This window comes from Ovis canadensis, chromosome 12, assembly GCF_042477335.2.
Source record: "Ovis canadensis isolate MfBH-ARS-UI-01 breed Bighorn chromosome 12, ARS-UI_OviCan_v2, whole genome shotgun sequence".
In the NCBI taxonomy this organism is placed as follows: Eukaryota; Metazoa; Chordata; class Mammalia; order Artiodactyla; family Bovidae; genus Ovis; species Ovis canadensis.
The window spans coordinates 74,434,696-74,461,277 of NC_091256.1; the positions used below are offsets into that span (position 1 = coordinate 74,434,696).

A 26,582-nucleotide genomic window follows, 5' to 3' on the forward strand; every position below is an offset into this window, starting at 1 on the left:
TCATCTCAGTGAGGCCTTACTTGCCCACTTTGCATAAAACTTCAGCCCTATCCCCATTTTACTTTTTTTCCTTAGCACTTACCGTGATCTGGATCCATGTATGTATCCTTCCACACATACATACATACACTTTGTATGTATGCATGTATAATCCTTATGATGTACGTGTATGCATTTGTGTGTACAGTGTACATCTGTTATATACACATATACCTGTATTATATTTTAAATAAATACACAATGTGTATACATGTTATATATGTGTGTGTTATATAGGTAGATTTTTTTTTAACATATTTTGCTTCTTTTCCTTCTCCTCATGAGGGCAGAGGTTTTTATGTTTCATCACTAGTCTCCAAACATCTAGAAAGCTGCTGGCAGTGTAGTGTTGAGTGCTCAGTAGTGCTGATAGGGTAGTGTTGAGTGCTCAATAGTACATTCAGCAGTCATTTGTTGAATCAACTAATCCCAACTGGAGATGACCCTTACTTTGGGCTTTGCTCAGGACAATATTTTCTGGTTTGAGACCCTTGTTTCTATAATAACTCTCATTTTCATCCATCCGTTCAACCATCCTCCAATTATCCAGTTACCTTTTGTTGAATACTGATAGCATGCCGGCTAACATATGTCTATTTCCTAACTTCTGATTCACTTATGTGAAAACAGAATCCATGCAGAATATAGGGGAAAAGTTTTAAATCCTGGTTTTAGGACCACTTGGCTAGGTGGTCTTGAACAAACTAGGAAGTCCAAATTCTTTAGTTTTCCTAGGTCTCTTTGTCCTCAGATGTAAAATGAGAATTGGGACAAAATCATATTTTGTTATTATATTTGTGAATTCAATAAATTTATAGAAATGTTGAGGATACTATACTGTAAAAGGCAAATAAATGAACAGGGAAAGATGTGAAGACAGAGCATCAGTCTTAAAGTCGGCTCTTGTTTTCTTTTTTTCCCGTTCTCCCATATTCCTGTGCATTTCTTTTTTTTTAATAAATTTTTATTTTTACTTTATTTTGCTTTACAATGCTGTATTGGCTTTGCCATACATTGACATGAATCAGCCATGGAGAGAGGAAGATTGAGAGACAGTGCTGAAGATGTCAGGGATATGGAATTTCATAGACAAGGAGACCAACAATGATGATAAGAAATTAAACTGAAAGTTCCTTAATTAAGAGAAAATCTAATGGAAAATAGATTCACAGTTACCAGGGGCTAGGGGCAAAGAAAATGGGGAATTGTTGCTTAATTAGTACAGAATTTCCATTTGGGGTTATGAAAACGTTTTGGAAATAGACAGTGGTAATAGTTGTATAATATAATGCATGTAATTAATGCCTCTGAATCGTACACATAAAAAATGGTTGAAATGGCAAATTTCATGTTATATATATTTTACAACAATAAAAATTTCTTTTTTAAAGAGAGGAAGTAAGATTGGAGACACAAAGGACATTGAGTTTTAGTGAAGAGAGCAGACAGCTGTGAATTTGAGGGCCAGCGTCTCCACTTTCAGACTGTTTTATCTGAGGTAGAAGGCTGTGGGGTCCCTTTGTCCTCGCCTCCTCAGCATTACAGTGGGGATCATAACAGCCCCCTCAGAGAAAGGCAGTGTGTGTGCAGCGTCTGACAAGTGGTGACATACAAACGTTCATCCTCTTAACACCCCTTAATCAGATCCATAGAACCTTAGCATCAGAGGAAGTTTCCCTCAGCTTCCACTCTCATTGTACAGATGACAGAGCAAGGTCAGAGTTCTCACTGTTGTCTCCTGGCAAGTGCAGAGCCAGCCTCCAGATTCCCCTAGTCCTGCTGCAAAGTCAGCAAACTCCAGTCCTGGAGCCAAATCCAGCTTACCTCATACATTTACATAGCCAGCGAGCTAAGACTGGTTTTACACCAGTATCTTTAATAGACAGGGTGTTGCTGTTGTGGGTTTTGGGGGTTTGGGTTTTTTTGGCTATTTTTTTTTTGGCCTTGTGGAATCTTAGTTCTCTGATCAGGGATTGAACCCATGCCCTCTGCAGTAAAAATGTGGAGCCTTAACCACTGGGCTGCCAGGGAACTCCCTGGTTTTACATTTTTTAACAGTAGGAAAAAAACATCAAAAGAAAAATGCGTCAGATCACATGGCTGTTATACGAAATTCAAATTTCTGTGTCCATAAATAAAGTTTTATTACAACATAGCCATGCCCATTTGCTTATATGCTATCATGTGCTACAACTACACAGTTAACTCACTGCAGCAGACAGTGTGGTCTGTGGCCCACACAGACTGAAATATTTGCTATCTAACTCCTTACACGCTGTCCTGAGGAGAGGCCAAGAACATTTACCAAGTGACGGACAAACTCAATTCTGAAGGAAACTTTTAACAGTCTAACTAAAAAGAACTATAGAAAAATAAAAATAGTAGGTTAAATTTTAAAAAAATCATGGTGTTTTTAGATATTATTTTATTTATTATTAGATAATTGATAGGAGAAATCTGCTGGTTGCCTAATGGGGGTTCCTGTGTAGGTTACCATTATTTTTTTCCTCTGGCTTCATTTAAAATTCTTTGTCATCAACTTTGCATGGTTTTAAAACAATGTGTTTTGGAGAATGTCCTTTTGGGTTGGGGTATAATAATTAGGTATTCTCTTAGCTTCATGAACTTGCATATCCAGTTCCTTCCCCAGGTTTCTATTATTTCTTTAAATAAACTCACTGCTCCCTTTCCCTTCTTTTCTCCTTCTGGGATATGCTTTATGTTGCCCTTCCTAATGAAATCACATAGCTCTTGTAGAAACTCTTGTCCTTTTTCTTCCTCATCCTCCTCCTCTTCTCCTTTTTCTTCTTCTTTTTGGGCTCTGAGTTCTCTCTCCTCTTCTCTCTGTACCATTTCTAGATTTCTATCTTGGAGTGTGCTGATCTTCTCTTCAATATAGTCTGCTCTATCTCCAGTGCTTCTTTTCCCTTTTTTCCTGAGCCATGCCATGTGGCTTATAGGACTTCAGTTCTCCAACCGTACTGGGCCCACAGCAGTGAAAGCATGGAGTCCTAAACCACTTGACTGCCAAGGAATTCCCTCCAGTGCTTTCCAGTGCATTCTTCATCTCATTTAGCAAGTTCTTCAGGTTCAGAATTTTTGTTTGATTTTTTTTTTAGAGTTTCAGTCTCCTTGGGAAAGTATTCCTCTGTTCATTAATGTTATTCCTGAACTCATTGAACTGCTTTCCTGATCTTTGTCTTACAGCTCACTGATTTTCTTCATGAAATTATTTTTAATTCTCTATCAGTTAGATTGTAATATTTCATGACTTTAGTGGAGAATTGGTTTCTGGAGAACCATCATTTTCTTTTAATGATACCGTGTGACCGTGTTCTTCATAGTGCTTGATAAGTTGTTCCTCTGCCAGTGCATCTGAAGTATTAGTAGCAAACATCCTTCTTATTTAGGTAAGGGTTTATAACTGGATTATAACAATTCAAAGGGCTTCGCTGGCGGCTCAGAGATAAAGAATCCATCTGTCAGTGGAGAATATGAGGGTTCGATCCCTGAATTGGGAAGATCCCCTGGAGAAGGAAATGGCAACCCTCTCCAGTACTCTTGCCTGGAGAATTCCAGGCTACAGTCTGGCGGGCTACAGTCCATGGGGTCACAAAAGAGCTGTACATGACTTAGCAACTAAACAACAACAATTCAAAAAGTTGGTACTTAGAGGCTTTTCTTTTGTTTCTTAGTAGGAGGTGATATAGCACAAGTTTTTGCTTTCTCTTACCTGAGTGCCTCTGGCTGTGTTTGAGAATTGGCACTTTCCGTCCTCCACCACCTCTGCTAGAGTTCTCCCTGGTGTCTTCATGGTTGCTGCTTGCACTTCTGGGGTGTCTGGTACCTTGCTGCTGGTGGTACCGTTGCTGTCACTGGCATCACTTCCTGGGGCACTGGGATGATGGACATCTCCACTGTGTCCGGGAACACCTGGATCAGGTGCTGGAAGGGAAGGGAGGGAAGGGAGGGAAGGAAGGGAAGGGAGGGAAGGGAGGGAAGGAAGGGAAGGAAGGGAAGGGAGGGAAGGAGCTGGAGTTGTGGATGCTTCTGCCAGTCCACCCATCTTTAGTGTACAGATGGGTGGACCCCGTGAGCATCCTGGTGTGTTGGACAGAGAAGCATTTGTTGAATTGTGGGTGTTCACTAGTTGTAAATTGAAGGAGAGAGACAAAGGGAGCATCTTATACCATGATGCTGATGTCGCCACTCATAAATCTTTGAAACCTAAATAGACATCAATGGAATACTCATTTCACATGTTGTCTTAATATTTGATACATATATATTTAGAGCTTATCCATTAGTAACACTATGCTACATTATAGATTGCTATTATTCAATCACTGAGTTGAATTCTTTCAGGAATATACTTCACTTTGGTTTCCTCAGAAGCCTACGACATCTGATAAAGTTATTAAAACTCATGCTCTTAAACTCACCTTTTGGCAGCATGACTTGGGCAATTTCTGGAGACAATCTTACGTTTCTTTTAAATTATTATAAGCAACTTATTGCCTGTAAAATAATGTCCAGACTACTTATCAAACCATTCAAGTTCCTTATATATAGTCTGAATCGGCCTTCTCTACCACATTCCTTGCCATTGCCCCAGCCCTGAGCTCTTTACAAGAATGCTGCAGCTCAGCCATCCTGGAATACTCATTGTTCTCATACATTTTCTTTCCCTTCTCTGTCTCTTTGCTTTATCTCTTCTGATTAGCTGAAAGCCCTTTACTCCATGTCAGAATGATGAGCTCCTACTTATACTGCAAGGTATAAATTGTGATTTAATTCTTCTTGCCTTTATGAACTTTTCTTGGATTTTCTGAACTGAAAACATAGCTAATTATTTCCTCTTCTCTGCTCCCAGAGGACTTTGTTCTCACCTCTGTCATAGCACGAGTCTTATGACAAAGTGAACTCCTTGAGAGCAGGCTTGTAGCTTATTGGTCTCTGTATTCTTAGTCATGTGCACGGTGTCTGGCACATGGGAGGAGCTCAGAAAATAGTTATCAAATAAATTAACAAATGAATGAAAGTAAGTGAAGATAAATCAATCTAGCTAAGCACTGACTTGTGGGATTTTTCTGGTTGTTGTTTATTTGTTTGTTTTAATCTGATGAAGTATTCAAGTGGGTAAGGGCTTCAAGTGGGAGATGTTAAGAATAGACATACCAAAAAGAGACGCTTGGTTTCCAGGACCCTTTTAAGAATTAAATGAGATAGTACTTTACAAAGGAATAAATAAGTATGTAGATGTCAAATAATTGCCCTTCAATAAAGGATTTGTTGTTTCTATTCTCAAAGTGAAGGTGAACATGTTAGTTGCTCAGTTGTGTCCAGCTCTTTGCGACCCCATGGACTGTAGCCTGCCAGGCTCCGCTGTCCACGAAATTCGCCAGGCAGGAATACTGGAGTGGATTGTCATTCCCTTCTCCAGGGGATCTTTCTGACTCAGGATTGAACCCTGGTCTCCTGCACTATAGGCAAACTTTTTACCGTCTGAGCTACTAGGGAAGCCTCTTCTTAGGTACATATCAATCACTGTTCTCTAAGATTCAGAGAGAGGCTGTGACGGGAGCTGTCATACTCAGAGAGACAAAGGAATACTTCCTGGTTGGTCATGGCTAATGTTTGCTATTCCATATCTCCAAATTAGAGAATCCAGAATCTGCAGCCTTCTCTTCTCCCATGTGAATACTAGTAGGACAGAGGGAGCAAGCATCTCCTCATAATGCTTATGTTGTATTTGGATTTCAGATCCTCAGCCCCTGGTATACTGAATTCCTGGATGAAGAGGACTACTGGTTTCTCATTTTTACAGTAGGAGGGACTTTGAGTTGGGGAGGAATCATGAGGTTGAGGGAAGAAAAGGGAGTTACTGCTCTTTCAGAAGTGCTCTTTGTTAAAGTCAATGAAATGTTAAGTAGTTTTCTATCAACTGGGGTGGATGGTCTCTGATGTTCTAAAGAGAAACCTCTCAAGGAAAAAGATTCAAGTGCATAAGCTGGCTTTGAAGAAGTCACATTCATATAGAATTTCTCACTTACAGAGAAGGAGTTTGATTCAAAGATGTGTGCTATGTATGGGGTGTGTGTGTGTGTGTGTGTGTGTGTGTGTGTATCTGTAAAGGAACAATAGTTCTTAACAAACTGAAAATAATCAGAGTCCAGGTGACAGGGAGGCAAAGAAGGACCGAGCTGTAAAAATCTTGCTTCTGGCCTAGTTCCTATAGCAAATGCTGTCTGCCACCATCTCCTTCTCTTAGACTCAGAGCAGGATCATCAGCACCAAGTGGCATAAAAAAGAATCTATAGGCAAAGAAGACATCATTCTTCTTTACAAGAGATTTGAGGAATCACTGGAGTTAAGCCAGGGTTTGGCTAACATGGAAGAAATGGAATCTATGCAATGGCAAAAGATAGCTACTGAGGACCTGAAGCAAGGTGGGTCCCTCCGGGTAGAAAGGAAGTCTCCAGTGTTTCTGACAGGTAAGGTCACTCACCATAATTCTTTTTTTTTAACTTTACATACAAGCAGCTGTGAAATATTAGTATTTTAACATTAAGTATTTACTATGTGTCAGCACTATGCAGTGCAAAGGTGATAAAGAGGACCTCATTTGATCTTCCAAATAACACGTGAGGTAAGTACAGGGTGACTGAGGCGCAGAAAGCACAAGTTACATTTCCAAGGTCACACAGTAAGTGGCAGAGTCAAGATCTGAATCCAGACTGACTGACTGCAGAGCCCCCCACTGGCTCTGAAAGGGAACCAGAGAACTCAAGTTTGACCAGGCTCATGCCCACCAAGACATCACCACAGTTATACTGATTACTCCCTTTCATGCATCTGAAAAACATGTGCCATACCTCCCCAGAATCAGCTCTAAGACATTTCTGTGAATATATATTTTAACAGCCACTTGCTTCCCCCAACATAACACACCAGCCACCCAGGCAGTGGAGAGCCTTGGTTAGAAACACAAGGCTCCGCTGTCCCACAGATCTGGGTTATATCCTAGCTCTGCTAGTGACTGTGTGAACCTGAACAATGTATTTAACCTATCTTCCAGCCCCGTTTCTCTCAACTCTAAAATAGGAATAATAGGCTTGTTGTGAAGATGACCCAAGACCATCCATGAAAGCTATTAACACAACATTTGGCAATAGTAAAAGTAGCCAGTATTGTTCAAATTGAACAAACTGCTTTAATTATCAGTGCTGAGGCAGTCAGAGTACTGCAATATTTCTCAAACTTCAAAGCACGATAAATACTTTTGACTTCATTTCAGGAAACATATACCTATATATGTATGTGTGTGTATAAATATATATTAAAATTTTTTCACAAAGCAACACCTGTCCTTATTACATAAGATTATGTACTCTCTATATTATTCCATTTCATTTTGTAAAAGCTGGTAATAACTGTTTTTTGACATTCTGTTGAGTCACGACATACATATTAGTAATCAGTTCAGTCGCTCAGTCATGTCCGACTCTTTGCGACCCCATGAATCGCAGCATACCAGCGATCCCTGTCCATCACCAACTCCCGGAGTCCACCCAAACCCATGTCCATTGAGTTGGTGATGCCATCCAACCATCTCATCCTCTGTTGTCCCCTTCTCCTCCTGCCCTCAATTTTTCCCAGCATCAAGGTCTTTTCAAATGAGTTAGCTCTTCGCTTCAGGTGGCCAAAGATTTGGAGCTTCAGCTTCAACATCAGTCCTTCCAATGAACACCCAGCACTGATCTCCTTTAGAATGGACTGGGTGGATCTCCTTGTAGTCCAAGGGACTCTCAAGAGACTTCTCCAACACCACAGTGCAAAAGCATCAATTCTTCGGCACTCAGCGTTCTTTATAGTCCATCTTTCACATCCATACATGACGACTAGAAAAACCATAGCCTTGACTAGACGGACCTTTGTTGGCAAAGTAATGTCTCTGCTTTTGAATATGCTTTCTAGGTTGATCATAACTTTCCTTCCAAGGAGTAAGTGTCTTTTAATTTCATGGCTGCAATCAGCCATTTTGGAGCCCACTTCATGGCAAATAGATGGGGAAACAGTGGCTGACTTTATTTTTGGGGGCTCCAAAATCACTGCAGATGCTGATTGCAGCCATGAAATTTGTAATCAAGATCTTTGAAAATTCATTTCTACCACTCCTTTGCTCTGTGAGCTTACTTGGCCAGCCACTGTATCTCCCTGAGTCTCATTTCCTCATCTGTAGAATGGGGATGATGACACTGCTGAAAGGATAGGCGGTAATGCATTTGCACAGCAAGTAGGTCCTCAACAAGTAGTACTTGTTAGATTCCACTAAAAATGTAACCCTCACCTCTTTTAAAATCTTGATGTGCACTCTGTGTACAAAGCAGGCTGCTTTGGGTGCTTGCCCTTTGGAACATACTTGGGCATGAATTATTAAAAGCTAGCATGAACAGGCCATCTGATTTACCTTAGGATTTCCTCTTCTGTAAATCCCAAACATTCCAAATCCTCTCCCAGGAATCAAGAGAAAAGTGAAAGGATGGCTGATAAATTTGACCTTACACATGCTGGGCAAGGGGCATTCCCCTTGATGGCCATGAAATGCCAGGAGGGACCAGGAAGAGTGGTAATCACCTCCATGGAGATGCCCCCTCCCTCCCTCCCTCCAGCATACCCTCCGCCATTGCTTTCTTGAAATGCAAATCTACCCCAATGAAGGGCCTCCCGTGCATTTGTCCAAGTCCAGGCCTTGGCTCCCCAAGTAGGCTGATGCCTCCACTCAGACTATGCCATAAACTCTGAGCATCAGAGCTAGAATACTCTCATATTTCTTGTAGAGAAACTGAGCCGAGGTAAGAGTCTTGCCCAAGGTTTCTCAGCAAGGGAGGGATTGATGAAAGACTAGAAGACAGAATCAATAGCAACAATAATCCACTGCTTTTACCACTGCAGAGCCTTCTGACTGAGAGATGGTTATGATGACAGTGACAATGCTGACATAAGGACACTGACATTCAGAGGGCCACACCCCATATTCCTTCTAGATCCCACCAGTATAACCTGAAAAAGTCCTGGACTTATATCTCAGAGCTCATAACACAAATGAGTGTTTTGACCTTGGTAGGCACAGTGCTACTATTCTGCCATTGCCTATCAGTACCAGTTAAGTTGCTCAGTTGTGTCCGACACTTTGCGACCCCATGGGCTGCAGCACGCCAGGCTTCCCTGTCCATCACCAACTCCTGGAGTTTACTCAAACTCATGTCCATCAAGTCGGTGATGCCATGCGACCATCTCATCCTCTGTCGTCCCCTTCTCCTCCCACCTTCAATCTTTCCCAGCATCAGTGTCTTTTCCAAGTGAGTCAGTTCTTCGCATCAGGTGGCCAAAGTATTGGAGTTTCAGCTTCAGCATCAGTTCATATTCATCCTTCCAATGAATATTCAGGACTGATTTCCTTTAGGATTGCCTAATACCTCATTAAAACTTCTCTTGCTGCCTCAGCCGTACAGTCCCATCTCATTTTGAATACAGAAAGTCTTTCCCTCCCAATTCACCATGCACGACTAGACATGATATATAGCTACCTTTAGAAAAAAATAATTCACTCTCAAAGGACAATTATTCACAACTATTGATGATATTCAGAGATATGAGTTGTCACTTCTGAAGGTAATTGCATCAAATTTTTTGGTGCAATAGCAGAATATTTGAATGCATTTGCAGTTCCTCCCTATACCAGATGGGGTTTGAAGGGGTCCATATTCATTTGGATGAATTACTTCTAGTATATATGTTAACACTTAGTGCTTCTTTCAAAGTCATATCAGTTACCCTTAGGCAGAAAATTTCCATGGGTCAGGTCTCCCCAAGAAGGGCAAAAGCCCTCATTCTAGAGGACAGGGGAGGCAGTATTTTCTTGCTTCTAATTTGGCCTAGGAAACTTGTATTTTCTATATAAACATTCCAGTAAAACACTATTGTCCTACTTAAATAGCATTTTAAAGACAATACTTGCAACAACAACAACAAAAAAAAAGTGCGTGAATCTTTGAAGCCAGAGTAGACAACAAGACTCCATTTTTGTTTTTCCCTATTTGATAGACATAGAGAAAATGGCCTTTGAGGAACTCTGTTATAAGTATCCAAAGGTGGCCATAGAGAAGATCAGTGATGACTACAAAATATATTGTGAAAAATTACCTCATTTAGGTAAGTGTTTAAACTCAAGGAAAAATGTGAGACAACCAGGTAAGAGATAATCTCGAAATCTCAAGGGGCGTAAACCAAAAGAAGGATGGTCAGCAGAGGATGACCACGTCTGCCTTTTCTCCTACAAAGCCAAAGAAGGGCATCATGAAAGTCAGATGCAATTGTAAATGAGTGAAGACGATGATGGAATTGTTAATTCCTACTTTCTTAACTAGTTATCATTCTGGGGTTTTCAACAATGCAGATTTGTCTCCTACTAAGATTTCTGGAGTCATAGTTTTGTGAAAGGAAATTTGTTGGAGGGTATGTTCTTAGAAATAACACCCATATGGGGGTGAGGAAAGCAGAACTGGGCAGAGGTAGATGCTGAACTGTGAGGTAGTTTTGATAAACATCAGCAGATCCTATCAGTTCAGTTCAGTCGCTCAGTCGTGTCTGATTCAATGTGACCCCATGAATCACAGCTCGCCAGGCCTCCCTGTCCATCACCAACTCCCGGAGTACACTCAGAGTCGCGTCCATCGAGTCAGTGATGCCATCCAGTCGTCTCATCCTCTGTCATCCGCTTCTCCTCCTGCCCCCAATCCCTCCCAGCATCAGAGTCTTTTCCAGTGTGTCAGCTCTTCGCATGAGGTGGCCAAAGTACTGGAGTTTCAGCTTCAGCATCATTCCTTCCAAAGAACACCCAGGACCGATTTCCTTTAGGATGGACTGGTTGGATCTCCTTGAAGTCCAAGGGACTCTCAAGAGTCTTCTCCAACACCACAGTTCAAAAGCATCAATTCTTCGGCTCTCGCTTTCTTCACAGTCCAACTCTCACATCCATGCATGACCATTGGAGAAACCATAGCCTTGACTAGATGGACCTTTGTTGGCAAAGTAATGTCTCTGCTTTTTAATATGTTTTCTAGGTTGGTCATAACTTTCCTTCCAAGGAGCAAGCGTCTTTTAATTTCATGGCTGCAATGAAAATCACCATCTGCAGTGATTTTGGAACCCCAAAATAAAGTCTGATACTGTTTCCACTGTTTCTCCATCTATTTGCCATGAAGTGATGGGACCAAATGCCATGATCTTTGTTTTCTGAATGTTGAGCTTTAAGCCAACTTTTTCACTCTCCTCTCACTTTCATCAAGAGGCTCTTTAGTTCCTCTTCACTTTCTGCCATAAGGGTGGTGTCATCTGCATATCTGAGGTTATTGATATTTCACCCGGCAATCTTGATTCCAATTGTGCTTCTTCCAGCCCAGCGTTTCTCATGATTGTACTCTGCATAGAAGTTAAAGAAGCAGGTGACAATATACAGCCTTGACAAACTCCTTTTCTTGTTTGGAACCAGTCCGTTGTTCCATGTCCAGTTCTAACTGTTGCTTCCTGACCTGCATACAGATTTCTCAAGAGGCAGGTCAGGTGGTCTGGTATTCCCATCTCTTGAAGAATTTTCCACAGTTTATTGTGATCCACACAGTCAAAGGCTTTGGCATAGTCAATAAAGCAGAAATAGATGTTTTTCTGGAACTCTCTTGCTTTTTCCATGACCCATCGGATGTTGGCAATTTGACCTCTGGTTCCTCTGCCTTCTCTAAAACCAACTTGAATATCTGGAAGTTCACAGTTCACATATTGCTGAAGCCTGGCTTGGAGAATTTTGAGCATTACTTTACTAGCGTGTGAGATGAGTGCAATTGTGCAGTAGTTTGAGCATCCTTTTGCATTGTCTTTCTTTGGGATTGGAATGAAAACTGACCTTTTCCAGTCCTGTGGCCACTGCTGAGTTTTCCAAATTTTCTGGCATGTTGAGTGCAGCACTTTCACAGCATCATCTTTCAGGATTTGAAAGAGCTCAACTGGAATTCCATCACCTCCACTAGCTTTGTTTGTAGTGATGCTTTCTAAGGCCCACTTGGCTTCACATTCCAGGATGTCTGGCTCTAGATGAGTGATCACACCATCGTGATTCTTGGTTGTGAAGATATTTTTGTATGGTTCTTCTGTGTATTCTTGCCACCTCTTCTTAATATCTTCTGCTTCTATTAGGTCCAGACCATTTCCGTCCTTTATCGAGCCCATCTTTGCATGAAATATTCCCTTGGTATCTCTAATTTTCTTGAAGAAATCTCTGGTCTTTCCCGTTCTGTTGTTTTCCTCTATTTCTTTGCATTGATCGCTGAGGAAGGCTTTCTTATCTCTTCTTGCTATTCTTTGGAACTCTGCATTCAGATGCTTGTATCTTTCCTTTTCTCCTTTGCTTTTCACTTCTCTTCTCTTCACAGCTATTTGTAAGGCCTCCCCAGACAGCCATTTTGCTTTTTTGCATTTCTTTTCCATGGGGATGGTCTTTATCCCTGTCTCCTGTACAATGTCACAAACCTCCATCCATAGTTCATCAGGCACTCTATCTATCAGGTCTAGTCCCTTAAATCTATTTCTCACTTCCACTGTATAATCATAAAGGGTTTGATTTAGGTCATAGCTGAATGGTCTAGTGGTTTTCCCTACTTTCTTCAATTTAAGTCTGAATTTGGCAATAAGGAGCTCATGATCTGAGCCACAGTCAGCTCCTGGTCTTGTTTTTGTTGACTGTATAGAGCTTCTCCATCTTTGGCTGCAAAGAATATAATCAGTCTGATTTCAGTGTTGACCATCTGGTGATGTCCATGTGTAGAGTCTTCTCTTGTGTTGTTGGAAGAGGGTGTTTGCTATGACCAGTGCATTTTCTTGGCAAAACTCTATTAGTCTTTGCCCTGCTTCATTCCATATTCCAAGGCCAAATCTGCCTGTTACTCCAGGTGTTTCTTGACTTCCTACTTTTGCATTCCAGTCCCCTAGAATGAAAAGGACATCTTTTGGGAGTGTTAGTTCTAAAAGGTCTTGTAGGTCTTCATAGAACTGTTCAACTTCAGCTTCTTCAGTGTTACTGGTTGGGGCATAGACTTGGATTACTGTGATGTTGAATGGTTTGCCTTGGAAATGAACAGAGAGCATTCTGTCATTTTTGAGATTGCATCCAAGTACTGCATTTCAGACTCTTTTGTTGACCATGATGGCTACTCCATTTCTTCTAAGGGATTCCTGCCCACAGTAGTAGATATAATGGTCATCTGAGTTAAATTCACCCATTGCAGTCCATTTTAGTTCGCTGCTTCCTAGAATGTCGACGTTCACCCTTGCCATCTCTTGTTTGACCACTTCCAATTTGCCTTGATTCATGGACCTGACATTCCAGGTTCCTATGCAATATTGCTCTTTACAGCACTGGATCTTGCTTCTATCACCAGTCACATCCACAGCTGGGTATTGTTTTTGCTTTGGCTCCATCCCTTCATTCTTTCTGGAGTTATTTCTCCACTGATCTCCAGTAGCATATTGGGCACCTACTGACCAGGGGAGTTCCTCTTTCAGTATCCTATCATTTTGCCTTTTCATACTGTTCATTGAGTTCTCAAGGCAAGAATGCTGAAGTGGCTTGCCATTCCCTTCTCCAGTGGACCACATTCTGTCAGACCTCTCCACCATGACCCGCCCATCTTGGGTGGCCCCACAGGGCATGGCTTAGTTTCATTGAGTTAGACAAGGCTGTGGTCCATGTGATTAGATTGACTAATTTTCTGTGATTATGGTTTCAATGTGTCTGCCCTCTGATGCCCTCTCGCAACACTTACCATCTTACTTGGGTTTCTCTTACCTTGGACGTGGGGTATCTCTTCATGGCTGCTCCAGCAAAACACTGCCGCTGCTCCTTACCTTGGATGAGGCGTATCTCCTCACCACTGCCCCTCCTGACCTTGAACGTGGAGTGGCTCCTCTCAGCCCTCCTGCAGAGTTGTCCCTCACTGAGGCAAGAAACTTGTACCTCCTTACTGACTCACATGGGATGTGACTGACTTTGGGAGGACATAACCTTGGGTCAGGCAGTGCCCTTTGGCCAAAGACACTTACTTCCAGAGGGGACCTCACCCGTGGCAGCAGCCAATAACTCCAGGCAGCTGGGAAAATGAGTGCTTTTCTCCTAAAGAAATGAGCTAAGGCAATGCACCAGAGCACTCAGTATTGTCCACTTACTTTGTAAGGAAATTTTAACCCATCTTGGAACAGTTCTTCCAGGAGTCTGGAAGCACATTACTAAAATTAATTTCACTCTTTTCCTTTCAGTTTTTTTTTTTTTCAATTTGACTGCTAGAAATTTTAAATTTATATAATACATGTGGCTCCCATTATATTTCTATTGGGCAGCACTGGTCCAGATCCACAGAACCTAAAGTTGTAAGGATTAAAAATTTCCCTAAGGAAGTCGCCAATACTGATGGTAAATGGTGACTCTTCTACTGTCATCCCTTGATTCTCATATTCAATATTCGACTCACTGGGGGCCACAGCACCGTATTATAGTCTTCAGTTTTTCCTCGAGGATGATGCCTCATTTTTCAAAAAGTATCATCTCCAAGCTGATGTGACAGACAGCTAGACCTTCAAAAAATGGCTTTGTTACTCTACCAGGCCAGCAGCTCTCACAGGTGACAAAACCAGTGGATCACACTATTTATTGTATGCCCTTTGCCAATTCGCTTTTCTGTAAGGATATCTCTTGATCAGAGGCAACGTTACGGGGGATCCTATTCAGGGGATCAAACACTTGTAAGCCCCAAATATGAATGCTAGCTGAAACCTCACAGTTAGAAATACATGTCAGTTCCTGTCCAATACAGCTGCCCCTTCCAGAATAAAAAGGTCCAATGTCATCAAATTGCCACCAAGTGGGTAGCTGGCTTTCCGTGAAGGATGTTGAAATATGTGAGTTTTAGTGTTTGTCTCCTACTGGCAAGTTGAACATTTGGCAGCATTGGTAGCTAAATCAGCCTGAATGAGTATGGGCCCCATGCTACTGGGTCCATACACAGCCTCCATCCCTTTCACCTACCTACTCTGTTCATGAGCTCATTGTGCCAATGCTAGGATGGACTGTGACAGACAGTGATTTCAGATGGACTGTGATATCAGACTTGCTGATATCAACTGGCTAAGTCCCTCCATCTTTTTGATCCTTTAGTGCCTCTTTCTTAGTGGTTGTTTATTTATGGGCTTTGAGATACCATACAAAGATCTTCATATTTCAAATATATATATATATATATATATATATATATATATATATATATATATTCCGATCATCTATTTCTTTTTGTATGACTTTTGGTAAATCGTGCCTTTCAAGGAATTGATCCATTTCATCTATATGACATGGAATTGTTCTTAGTATTCTTTTCTTACCCTTTTTAAAAGTCTATGGTATCTGTAGTGATATTCTTGCTTTCATTTCTGATACAAGTCATCTGTGTCCTCTCTCTGTTTTTCTTAGTCTAGCCAGAGACTTATTGACATTATTGATTTTTTCAAAGAACCGTGTTTTGTCTTCATTGATTTTCTCTATTGATTTCCTTACATTTTCATTGAATTCTGCTCTAAGTTCTATGATTTCTTCTCCTCTGCTTACTTTGGATTTTATTTGCTCTTCTTTTTTCATCTTCCTAAGGTAGAAACTTAGATGATTGATTTAGATGATCTTTCTTCTATTTTTATATATGCATGAAATGCTATACATGTTCCTCTAATTGCTACTTTTTGTCATCTCCCAAATTTTGATAAGTTGTGCTTTCATTTTTATTTAATTTAAAATACTTTTAAAATTTCTTCTTTGACCCATGTGTTATTAGAAGTATGTTTTTAAATCTCCATGTGTTTTGAGATTTTCCAGCTATATTTCTGTCACTGAGTTCTAGTTTAATTGCTTTGTGGTCTGACAGCAGATGTATGGTTTCTATTCATTTAAATTTTTTAAGGTATGTGTATGGCCCAGAATGTGTTCAGCACTGGTAAATGTTTCATGTGAGCTTCAGCAAAGTGTGTATTCTACTGCTGTTTGATATAATGGTTTGTAGCTATCTAGTTGATTGCTCCAGTTGATTAATGGTGTTGTTGATTTCAACTAGATCCTTATCCTGCCTGCTGGATCTTTCCATCTGTGACGGAGGAGTGTTGAAGTGTCCAACTTTGAAAGCGGATTTACATTTTCCTCCTTGTAGTTCTATCACACATAGAACTCTTGTTTTGTTCACATAGTTTGATACTCCAGTAGGCACATGTATGTTAAAAATTGTTGTATCTTCTTAGAGAGTTGACCCCTCTATCATTATGTAATACTTTTTTTTAATCTCTGATATCACTCCTTTCTCTGAAGACTGTTCTGTATAAAATTAATACTCTTCTTTTAAAAAAGAAAAAACTTATTTTTGGCTATGCTGGGTCTTCATTGCTATGCACAGGCCTTCTCTAGTTGAGGCTAGTGGGGGCTACTGTCTAGTTGTGGCCTGTGGGCTTCTCATTGCCGTGGCTTCTCATTGCAAAGCATGAGCTCTAGCGTGAGGGCTCAGTGGTTGTGGTGCATGGGCTCAGTTGCGTGTGGAATCTTCCCCAACCAGGGATAGAACCTGTGTCCCCTGCATTGCCAAGCAGATTCTTAACCATTAGACTACAGGGAAGTCCTCTTTCTTTCTTTTGACTAGTGTTAGCATAGTATATTTTTCCCTATGCATTTACTTATAATCTATATGTGTTTTTATATGTAAAGTCAGTATATTCAGTAGCTAATATATAGTACTTAGTGCAACACTTTAACAGCATCATCTTTTAGGATTTGAAATAGCTCAGCTGGAATTTCATCACCTCCACTAGCTTTGTTTGTAGTATGTTTCCTAGGGCCCACTTGGCTTCACACTCCAGGATGTCTGGCTCTAGGTGTGACCACACCATCATGGTTATCCGGATCATTAAGATCTATTTTGTACAATTCTTCTGTGCATTCTTGCCACTTCTTCTTAATATCTTCTGCTTCTGTTTAGTCCTTGCCATTTCTGTCCTTTATTATGCCCGTCTTTGCATGAAATGTTCCCTTGGTATCTCCAATTTTCTTGAAGAGATCTCTGGTCTTTCCCATTGTATTGTTTTCCTCTATTTCATTGCATTGTTCACTTAAGAAGGCTTTCTTATCTCTCCTTGCTCTTCTTTAGAACTCTGCCTTCAGTTTGGTGTATCTTTCCCTTCCTCCTTTGCCTTTCATCTCTCTTCTTTGTTTCAGCTATTTGTAAGGCCTCCTCAGACAATCATTTTGCCTTCTTGCATGTCTTTTTCTTTGGGATGGTTTTGGTCACTGCCTCCTATACAGTGTTACAAACCTCTGTCCATAGTTCTTCAGGCACTCTATCAGGTCTAATCCCTTGAATCTATTCATCACCTCCACTGTATAATCCCAAAGGATTTGATTTAGGTCATACTTGAATGGGCTACTGGTTTCCCCTACTTTCTTCAATTTAAATCTGAATTTTACACTAAGGAACTCATGAGCCACCATCAGCTCCAGATCTTGTGTTTGCTGACTGTATGGACCTTCTCCATCTTTGGCTGCAAAGAATATAATCTGATTACTGTATTGACCATCGGGTGATGTCCATGTGTAAAGTCATCTCTTGCATTGTTGGAAAAGAATGTTTGCTGTGACTAGCTTATTTTCTTGACAAAATTCTCTTAGCCTTTGCCCTGTTTCATTTTGTACTTCAGGGCCAAACTTACCTGTTACTCTGCATATTTCTTGATTTCCTACTTTTGCATTCCAATCCCTTATGATGAAAACTACATTTTTTTTTTTTTTGGTGTTAGTTCTGGAATGTCTTGTAGGTCTTCATAGAACTGGTCAACTTCAACTGCTTTAGCTTCAGTGGTAAGAGCATAGACTTGGATGACTGTGATGTTGAATGGTTTGCCTTGGAAATGAACCAAAATCATTCTGTTGTTTTTGAGATTGCACCCAAGTACTGTATTTCAGACTCTTTTGTTGACTATATGGGCTATTCCATTTCTTCTAAGGGATTCTTGCCCACAGTAGTAGATATAATGATCTTCAGAATTAAATTTGCCCATTCCCATCCATTTTAGTTCACTGATACCTAAGATGCCAAAGCCTTTGACTGTGTGGATCACAATAAACTGTGGAAAATTCTGAAAGAGTTGGGAATACCAGACCACCTGACCTTCCTCAGTGATAAGTGCAAAGAAATAGAGGAAAACAACAGAATGGGAAAGACTAGACAGCTCTTCAAGAAAATTAGAGCTACCAAGGGAACATTTTATGCAAAGATGGGCTCAATAAAGGACAGAAATGGTATGGACCTAATAGAAGCAGAAGATATTAAGAAGAGGTGGCAAGAATACACAGAAGAACTGCACAAAAAAGATCTTCACGACCAAGATAATCATGATGGTGTGATCACTCACCTACAGCCAGACATCCTGGAATGTGAAGTCAAGTGGGCCTTAGAAAGCATCACTGCGAACAAAGCTAGTGGAGGTGATGGAATTCCAGTTGAGCTCTTTCAAATCCTGAAAGATGATGCTGTGAAAGTGCTGCACTCAACATGCCAGAAAATTTGGAAAACTCAGCAGTGGCCACAGGACTGGAAAAGGTCAGTTTTTATTCCAATCCCAAAGAAAGACAATGCCAAAGGATGCTCAAACTACTGCACAATTACACTCATCTCACACGCTAGTAAAGTAATGCTCAAAGTTCTCCAAGCCAGGCTTCAGCAATATGTGAACTGTGAACTTCCAGATGTTCAAGCTGGTTTTAGAAAAGGCAGAGGAACCAGAGATCAAATTGCCAACATCCGCTGGATCATCGAAAAAGCGAGAGAGTTCCAAAAAAACATCTATTTCTGCTTTATTGACTATGCCAAAGCATTTGACTGTGTGGATCACAATAAACTGTGGAAAATTCTGAAAGAGATGGGAATACCAGACCACCTGACCTGCCTCCTAAGAAACCTATATGCAGGTCAGGAAGCAACAGTTAGAACTGGACATGGATTAACAGACTGGTTCCAGATAGGAAAGAGAGTACATCAAGGCTGTATATTGTCACCCTGCTTATTTAACTTATATGCAGAGTACATCATGAGAAACGCTGGACTGGAAGAAACACAAGCTGGAATCAAGATCGCTGGGAGAAATATCAATAACCTCAGATATGCAGATGACACCACCCTTATGGCAGAAAGTGAAGAGGAGCTAAAAAGCCTCTTGATGAAAGTGAAAGTGGAGAGTGAAAAAGTTGGCTTAAAGCTCAACATTCAGAAAACAAAGATCATGGCATCTGCTCCCATCACTTCATGGGAACTAGATGGGGAAACAGTGGAAACAGTGTCAGACGTTATTTTGGGGGGCTCCAAAATCACTGCACATGGTGATTACAGCCATGAAATTAAAAGACACTTACTCCTTAGAAGGAAAGTTATGACCAACCTAGATAGCATATTAAAAAGCAGAGATATTATTGCCAACAAAGGTCCATCTAGTCAAGGCTATGGTTTTTCCTGTGGTCATGTATGGATGTGAGAGTTTGACTGTGAAGAAAGCTGAGCGCCGAAGAATTGATGCTTTTGAACTGTGGTGTTGGAGAAGACTCTTGAGAGTCCCTTGGACTGCAGGGAGATCCAATCAGTCCATCCTAAAGGAGACCAGTCCTGGGTGTTCATTGGAAGGACTGATGCTGAAGCTGAAACTCCAATACTTTGGCCACCCCAAGTGAAGAGTTGACTCATTGGAAAAGACCCTGATGCTGGGAGGGATTGGGGGCAGGAGGAGAAGAGGATAACAGAGGATGAGATGGCTGGATGGCATCACCAACTCGATGCACATGAGTTTGAGTGAACTCTGGGATTTGGTGATGGACAGGGGAGACCTGGTGTGCTGTGATTCATGGGGTCACAAAGAGTCGGACACAACTGAGCCACTTATCTGAACTGAACTGAAGATGTCAATGTTCACTCTTGCCATCTCCTTCTTGGCCATGTCCTATTTACCTTGATTCATGAACCTAACATTCCAGGTTCCTGTGCAATATTGTTCTTTACAGCATTTTCTTTTACCACAAGACATGTCCACAACTGATCGTTGTTTCCACATTGGCCCAGCTGCTTCACTGTTACTGGAGCTATTAGTAATTGTCCTCTGGGCTTCTTCAGTAGCGTACTGGACACCTTCCAACCTGAGGGGCTCATATTCCGGTGTCTTATCTTTTTGCCTTTGTATACTGTTCACGGGTTAGTCCAGTCAAGAATACTGGAGTGGGTTACCATTTCCTTCCTCAGTGGACCAGGTTTTGTCAGAACTCTTCGCTATGACCCATCCATCTTGAGTGGCCCTGCACAGCATGGTTCATAGCTTCATAGGGTTACATAAGTCCCTTTGCCACGACAAGACTGATCCATGAAGGAGAGTTTTAGGGAGCAAGTCCCCATAACAGCTGCTATCTCAGGCCACTGGCCACTGGGGACTTCGGTTTTTCTACACGCATTCAATGTATGATAATGTCCTTCATACTTTGTTCTTTCTTACTGTCTGCAGTGTTTTTCATAATATGATGTTCCACACTTTTGTAATTTTATTTTTAGATTTTACTGTAGAAATTTTCAGAGAACCAAAGACGATTTTACCCTCAAAAAGGAGAATGTCAGTATTTAAAAGGGCTAATGTGAGGAAGCCTTCGATAAGACCCAGGTAAGACATAGGATCTGGTCACAGCAATATGTCCAGGCACACGCTCTCCTTAATTATTCTGTACATGCACAGGGATACTTTGTTATTTTAAATCACTATTTATTTTCTAAAATTTGTACCATGCAATATATATTATACAATAACTTTTTATTTATTTTTTTAAACTGTTTCTTTTTTGTTGTTGTTCTGAAATATAATTTTTAATAAATCAGAAATATTAAATTCAAAATATAATTACATTGTTGCCCTAGTCTAAATAATTGTATAAGGTTTAAGTTTTAATACTGGAGAATTAATTCTTTTTTTTTTTTACAATAACTTTTTAAAACTTAACAAGCTATCATGGATATCCTTTCATGTCAATATAAATAGATTTACCTTCTTCCATACTATGGCTGCTGCATGGTTTATTTAACTATATATTTTTAATGGACATGTATATTATCTTTACTTTTTCATTGCTATGAATAGTACTCCAAGAAACATTTTTGTATGGATGTCCTTGCCAGTTTGTGTTTTTGTGGATTGCATACAGCTGTAGTAGTCTCCTAACTAGCTCCTTACTTCTTGTCTCAGCCTCTGATAAGTTCCCAATGCTAGACAAAGAGTCTGTGGTCTTTTCTTTCAGAAATGCCCACTCTTTCTTTCCACTCACCTTAGCATAAGTTCCATCTCTACAAAATAAAGTTCTCCAGTTGTATATCTGCTATGACTTCCACCTCCTCTGAAGTAATAAACCTTTAAAATACAAGAACTTACCATGTTCTATTTTTTACTACTTTTTAATTTTTTAAGTATGTTTTCCACCTTCTCAACTTGATGATAATTTTCTTATGCATGTCATTCATTCAGGCACTTATTTTTAATTTAGTATTATCTATTAATGACTGGCTGTATGAAAAGTTCTCTTATAGATGATAGAGATATATTAGCACATACAAATTTGTTAGTCACTGTCACTGGTAGAATATTTTGTACAGAGAAAGCTTCCAGAAGTATGTTTTCAGTTACTGAGAATGTTCATTGAGGGTTATAAGTCCTCTGTCTCTTCTAAATTCTCTAGATGGAGCTTCCTCCTCTTCAAGGAACTAAAACTATTCCCTGAAGTTCAATCATTTATTTATTTTAAGGAACTGGAATTATTCCCTGAAATTCAATCATTTATTCCTTTTGCTGTTCCAGTTTGTACTGTTCACCACTCTCCACTATGTCTACAGAAATATGTAGTTCCTAGTTTAGTTGAATATAAAATAAGTCTTTTCTTTTCCTTTTCTCTCTCTCTTTCTTCTTTCTTTTTTTTTTTTTTGATCACTCCATGCAGCTGTGGGAACTTAATTCCCTGACTAGGGATTGAACCTGCACCCTTGGCAGTGAAAGTGTGGAATCCTAACCACTAGACTACCCGGGAATTCCCCCAATCTAGCTTTCTACTATTATGTTTTATGTCCCTTCACCCTGTGTATTCTATGTTTTAACAGATTTTCAAGTCTATTTGAAAATTTAGTATTTTCAAGTCTGTGAATACTATATTATATATCTGAAACTAATATAACATTATAAATCAGCCATACTTCAATAAAAAAAATGGAGACTAAAGGTGGTGGGATGATATATTCAGACTAAACTGGGGGGAAGTAGAAGGAAGTAAATAATAAACGAGTGGAAATCAATAATATGAAGAGAAGAAAAATGAGACAATCCAAGCACAAATAAGTTTTTTGTAAAGATTAACAAAATTGATAAACCATTAACTATACTGACAAAAGGGAAAAAGTGAGATGACACAGATTTCCAAAACCTGGACCAGAAGAGAGAACCACTGACCCTAAAGAAACTAACTTGTTTGTAAGAAAATGCAAGGAGTATGACAATGACAATTAGAGGAAATAGAGAAATTTCTAGAAATACCCAAATTTCTGAAACTGACTCAAGAAATAGAAAATGTGAGTAAATCTCTATATCAAGAGAAGAAATTGGATTAATAATTTAAAATCTCACAGATAAAAGTCTAGACAGATGGCTTCACTGGAGAAAGCTATGAAATATTTAAAGAATAAATGCTATCAATAGTCTACAAACTCTTTGAGGAAATAGAGGAAAAAGGCCTCTAATATGTTTATGAGGCCAGCAAGTATTATCCTGATCCCAAAGCCAAACAAAATTATCATAAGAAAACTACAGACCAATAACGCTCTCAAACCTAGGTATGAAAATCCTCAATAAAATATTAGCAAACCAAATTCAACCACATTTAAAAAGGATTATATACCATAACCAAGTGAGATTTATTCCAGGAATGCAAATAATGCATCTGAAAATAAATTAATATGATGCATCATGTTAATAAAATAAGGGAAAAAACTTCACACAAGTATCTTGATTGATGCATTAAAAGCATTTTATAAAATCTAGCATCCATTTATAATAAAAATTCTCAATAAACTTAGAAGGGAATCATCTCATCCTTTAAAAGTACATTTATGAGAGGGTGAGATGAATGGAGAGAGTAGCAGGAAAGCATATACATTACCATATATTGAATAGATAGCCAAGGGAAATTTGCTGTTTGACTCAGGGAACTCAAACTGGGGCTCTGTAACAACCTGAAGGGGTGGGAAAGGGTGGGAAATGTGAGGGAGGTTCAAGAGGGAAAGATCATATGTACACCTGTGGCTAATTCATGGGCTTCCCACGTGGCTCACTGGTAAAAGCATCTGTCTGCCAAGGCACGAGTTGCAGGAAACCCCGGGGTTGATCCCTGGCTTCGTAAGATCCCCTGGAGAAGGAAATGACAACTACTCCAGTGTTCTTGCTGGGAGAATCCCATACACAGAGGAGCCTAATTCATGACTAATTCATGTTGATGAATGAGAGAAATCAAACCAATATTGTAAAGCAAGCATCCTTCAATTAAATAAATAAAAAGAAAAAAACCTATAGCTAACATCATTCTTAACAAGACAAGTATTTAATAGGAGAAGAACAAGTTGGACAACTTGTGAATTTGTATGGAGAGGTTCTACCAATGACTAATGACATAAAGATAAGGTTCAATGGGCAGCTGAAATTGTGAAGTGGAGTTCACAGAAACTAGAGATATAGCTTCACCGTAACAGTGAATCACTTCCTCATATCAATGAAAACTGAAACCACAGAGGATGTAGAGATTACCTAGCAGAAAAAAATCATAAGGCAAGAGTCAAGAGAATTGAGTTGAAACATTAGGGTAACACCTGTACACAAGAAACAGTGAAAGAAGAAATCAGCAGTGGAAATTTAGAAATATTGATCTATAGCGACTGCTGGTCACTCATGCTCTGTCTTGCTGAAATGACTGCCAATGAATCCATAATGGAAGAAGTTTTCCTTGGGAAAAAAAAAAAAGCCCCCTTTAAAATATTCCTTCTCTTCTTCCATTTGGGGTTGTCAAATGATTAGACCAAGCTTAGGATGGGTACATTAAGTTAATCTCTAGGAAATAAGTAATTTATATCATTACTTATTATATTATATAATTATAATATATATGATATATAATTATATCATATATATTATACATTAAGTTAATCTCTAGGAAATAAGAGTAACCACTTTATCCACTCTGCTCTTCAATCACAGTTCGAAGCCCTGAAGTCTGGGAGAGGCCCTTCCCCATTTCCTAATTGGAGCAGAATCCAGGGTCACCGTCTCTTTCTCTTCACCAATGATGCTTTCTTGTTTTCCAGAAACTTGACAGAAGTCCTCCTAAACACGCAGCACTTGGAGTTCTTCAGGGAGTTCCTCAGAGAACGGAGGGCTGAAACCCCACTGCAGTTCCTGGTAGCCATACAGAAGATCAGCGTTGAGACAAATGAAAAGATTTATAGGTCTCTCTTTGAAAACGTAATCAAGACTTTCTTCCACGGCAAACACTCTCCTGGTATGCATTCTCCCCTCCTGAATTTGTTTCCTTTACCCTTGAGAATCTTAGGTTTGGGGAAGAGACTGCTCTCTCTCTGAGAAAGCAGAACAGAACAGGGGGCAGTATTGAGACAAAGCTGAAGATGGTGAAAGCAGAGAATAATAATAAATCCACTTTTAAAAGCTGAAGTATAGTTAATTTCCATTAGATTTGTCTCAGATATAGGGCATAGTGATTCAGTATTTTTATAGCATATAATCCACTTAAAGTTATTATAAATTACTATATTATATAATAATATATATTATATAAAGTTATATATTTATATATAAATAATATATATTATATTATATAAAGTTATATGTTATACAAAGACTATAGTCCCTGTGCTATATAATACATCCTTAGTGGTGGTGGTGAAGTCACAAAGTCATGTCCGACTCTTGCAACCCCATGAACACTAGCCCACCAGGCTTCTCTGTCCATGCAATTTTTCCAGGCAAGATTACTAGAGTGGGTTGCCATTTCTTTATCCAACAACATATCCTTATATCTTATTTATCTTATACATAGTTCATATCTCTTCATCCCCTCCTCCTATGTTGTGCCACCTCCCTCCCCTCTTCCCACTGATAACCACTAGCTTATTCTCTATATCTGTGAGTCTGTTTATGTTCTGTTATATTCATTTTTCTTTTATTTTTTAGATTCCACATATAAGTGATAACATGCAGTGTTTCAAAGAAGAAAAAATAAATCAAATCTATCATTCTTTTTCTTAAAGATAAAACTGAAAGAAAGACACATAGGCCCCCAAAAACTACATGCATTGTTGTTCTTTTATATGTAACCATGCTGAAGTATAATATTGATAAGACAGAATGGATAGTGGGTTACAATCAGAATGTGCTTGACGCAGGAGTTTTATTTAAATTCTTAACATGTATTAGTATTTAGTTTTTTATAAGTAGGAAAATTGCTATAGAAAAACTAAAATAATAATAACAAATCTAAAGTATAATACCACAAGTAAAAGAAGAGACTTGTATGTGAAATATATCCTCTCAACCCTGAAGGTAGGATTTAATTTAATCCTTAAGAGATAGGTATAAATAACTTAGAAGGTATGGATAAATAACTCCATTTTTCTAATGAGGAAAGTAAAACATGGATAAGTTAACTAACTTGTCCAATTAGTGAAACTTGAATTCAAACTCCAGTCATTTGATCCTTTACATAAGTAGACTGGAGTTAAATCCAAAATCACGTGTTAGCAGGATGCAAAGCTAGAGTGTCCACCATCTGTGGGATGTAAAGGGTACTGAAAGGTGCTGAGAAGGAGAACTGTCTCCCTGAAAATCTTTTTGTTGCATAAGTTTTGTCTTATTTTCTTGCCTAAGGCAGGAGGGTAAATCTGATCCATGTAAATTCATCTTGTCCAGAAGCAGAAACTGCAGTTAAAGTACTGACCTATAATTCTAGAGGAAAACAAAAAGGGGTGAGCATGATCCCATCCTGGAGGTAAACAAATCTTATTGTAAAGCAATGAAGAAGCCTCCTGTTTTGACACAGATGAACAGATAGGCTTGTGTGTATTTAGCTTGTGTTAAACCAAGATAAGGTTATAAATTATGAAAGAAGAAAAAGCAGTAAAATGGGCAGATCTTTACTTGTGAAGTTGCTCAGTCATGTCTGACTCTTTGCAACCCCATGGACTGTAGCCTACCAGGCTCCTCTGTCCATGAAATTTTCCAGGCAAGAGTACTGGGAGTGGGTTGCCATTTCCTTCTCCAGGGAATCTTCCCAACCCAGGGATCGAACC

General features: G+C 39.6%; 1 protein-coding gene across 1 annotated transcript in view; it reads left to right on the plus strand.

The window, feature by feature from the left end:
- RGSL1 (regulator of G protein signaling like 1) overlaps nt 1-26,582 on the plus strand; it is a 66,502-nt gene that overhangs the window by 15,083 nt on the left and 24,837 nt on the right. Inside the window, exons 8-12 of the mRNA XM_069546223.1 lie at nt 5,803-5,865; nt 6,311-6,533; nt 10,147-10,254; nt 20,754-20,859; nt 24,585-24,778. Of these exons, the coding sequence (XP_069402324.1) occupies nt 5,803-5,865; nt 6,311-6,533; nt 10,147-10,254; nt 20,754-20,859; nt 24,585-24,778 (694 nt within the window). The remainder of the gene's footprint in view (nt 1-5,802; nt 5,866-6,310; nt 6,534-10,146; nt 10,255-20,753; nt 20,860-24,584; nt 24,779-26,582) is intronic.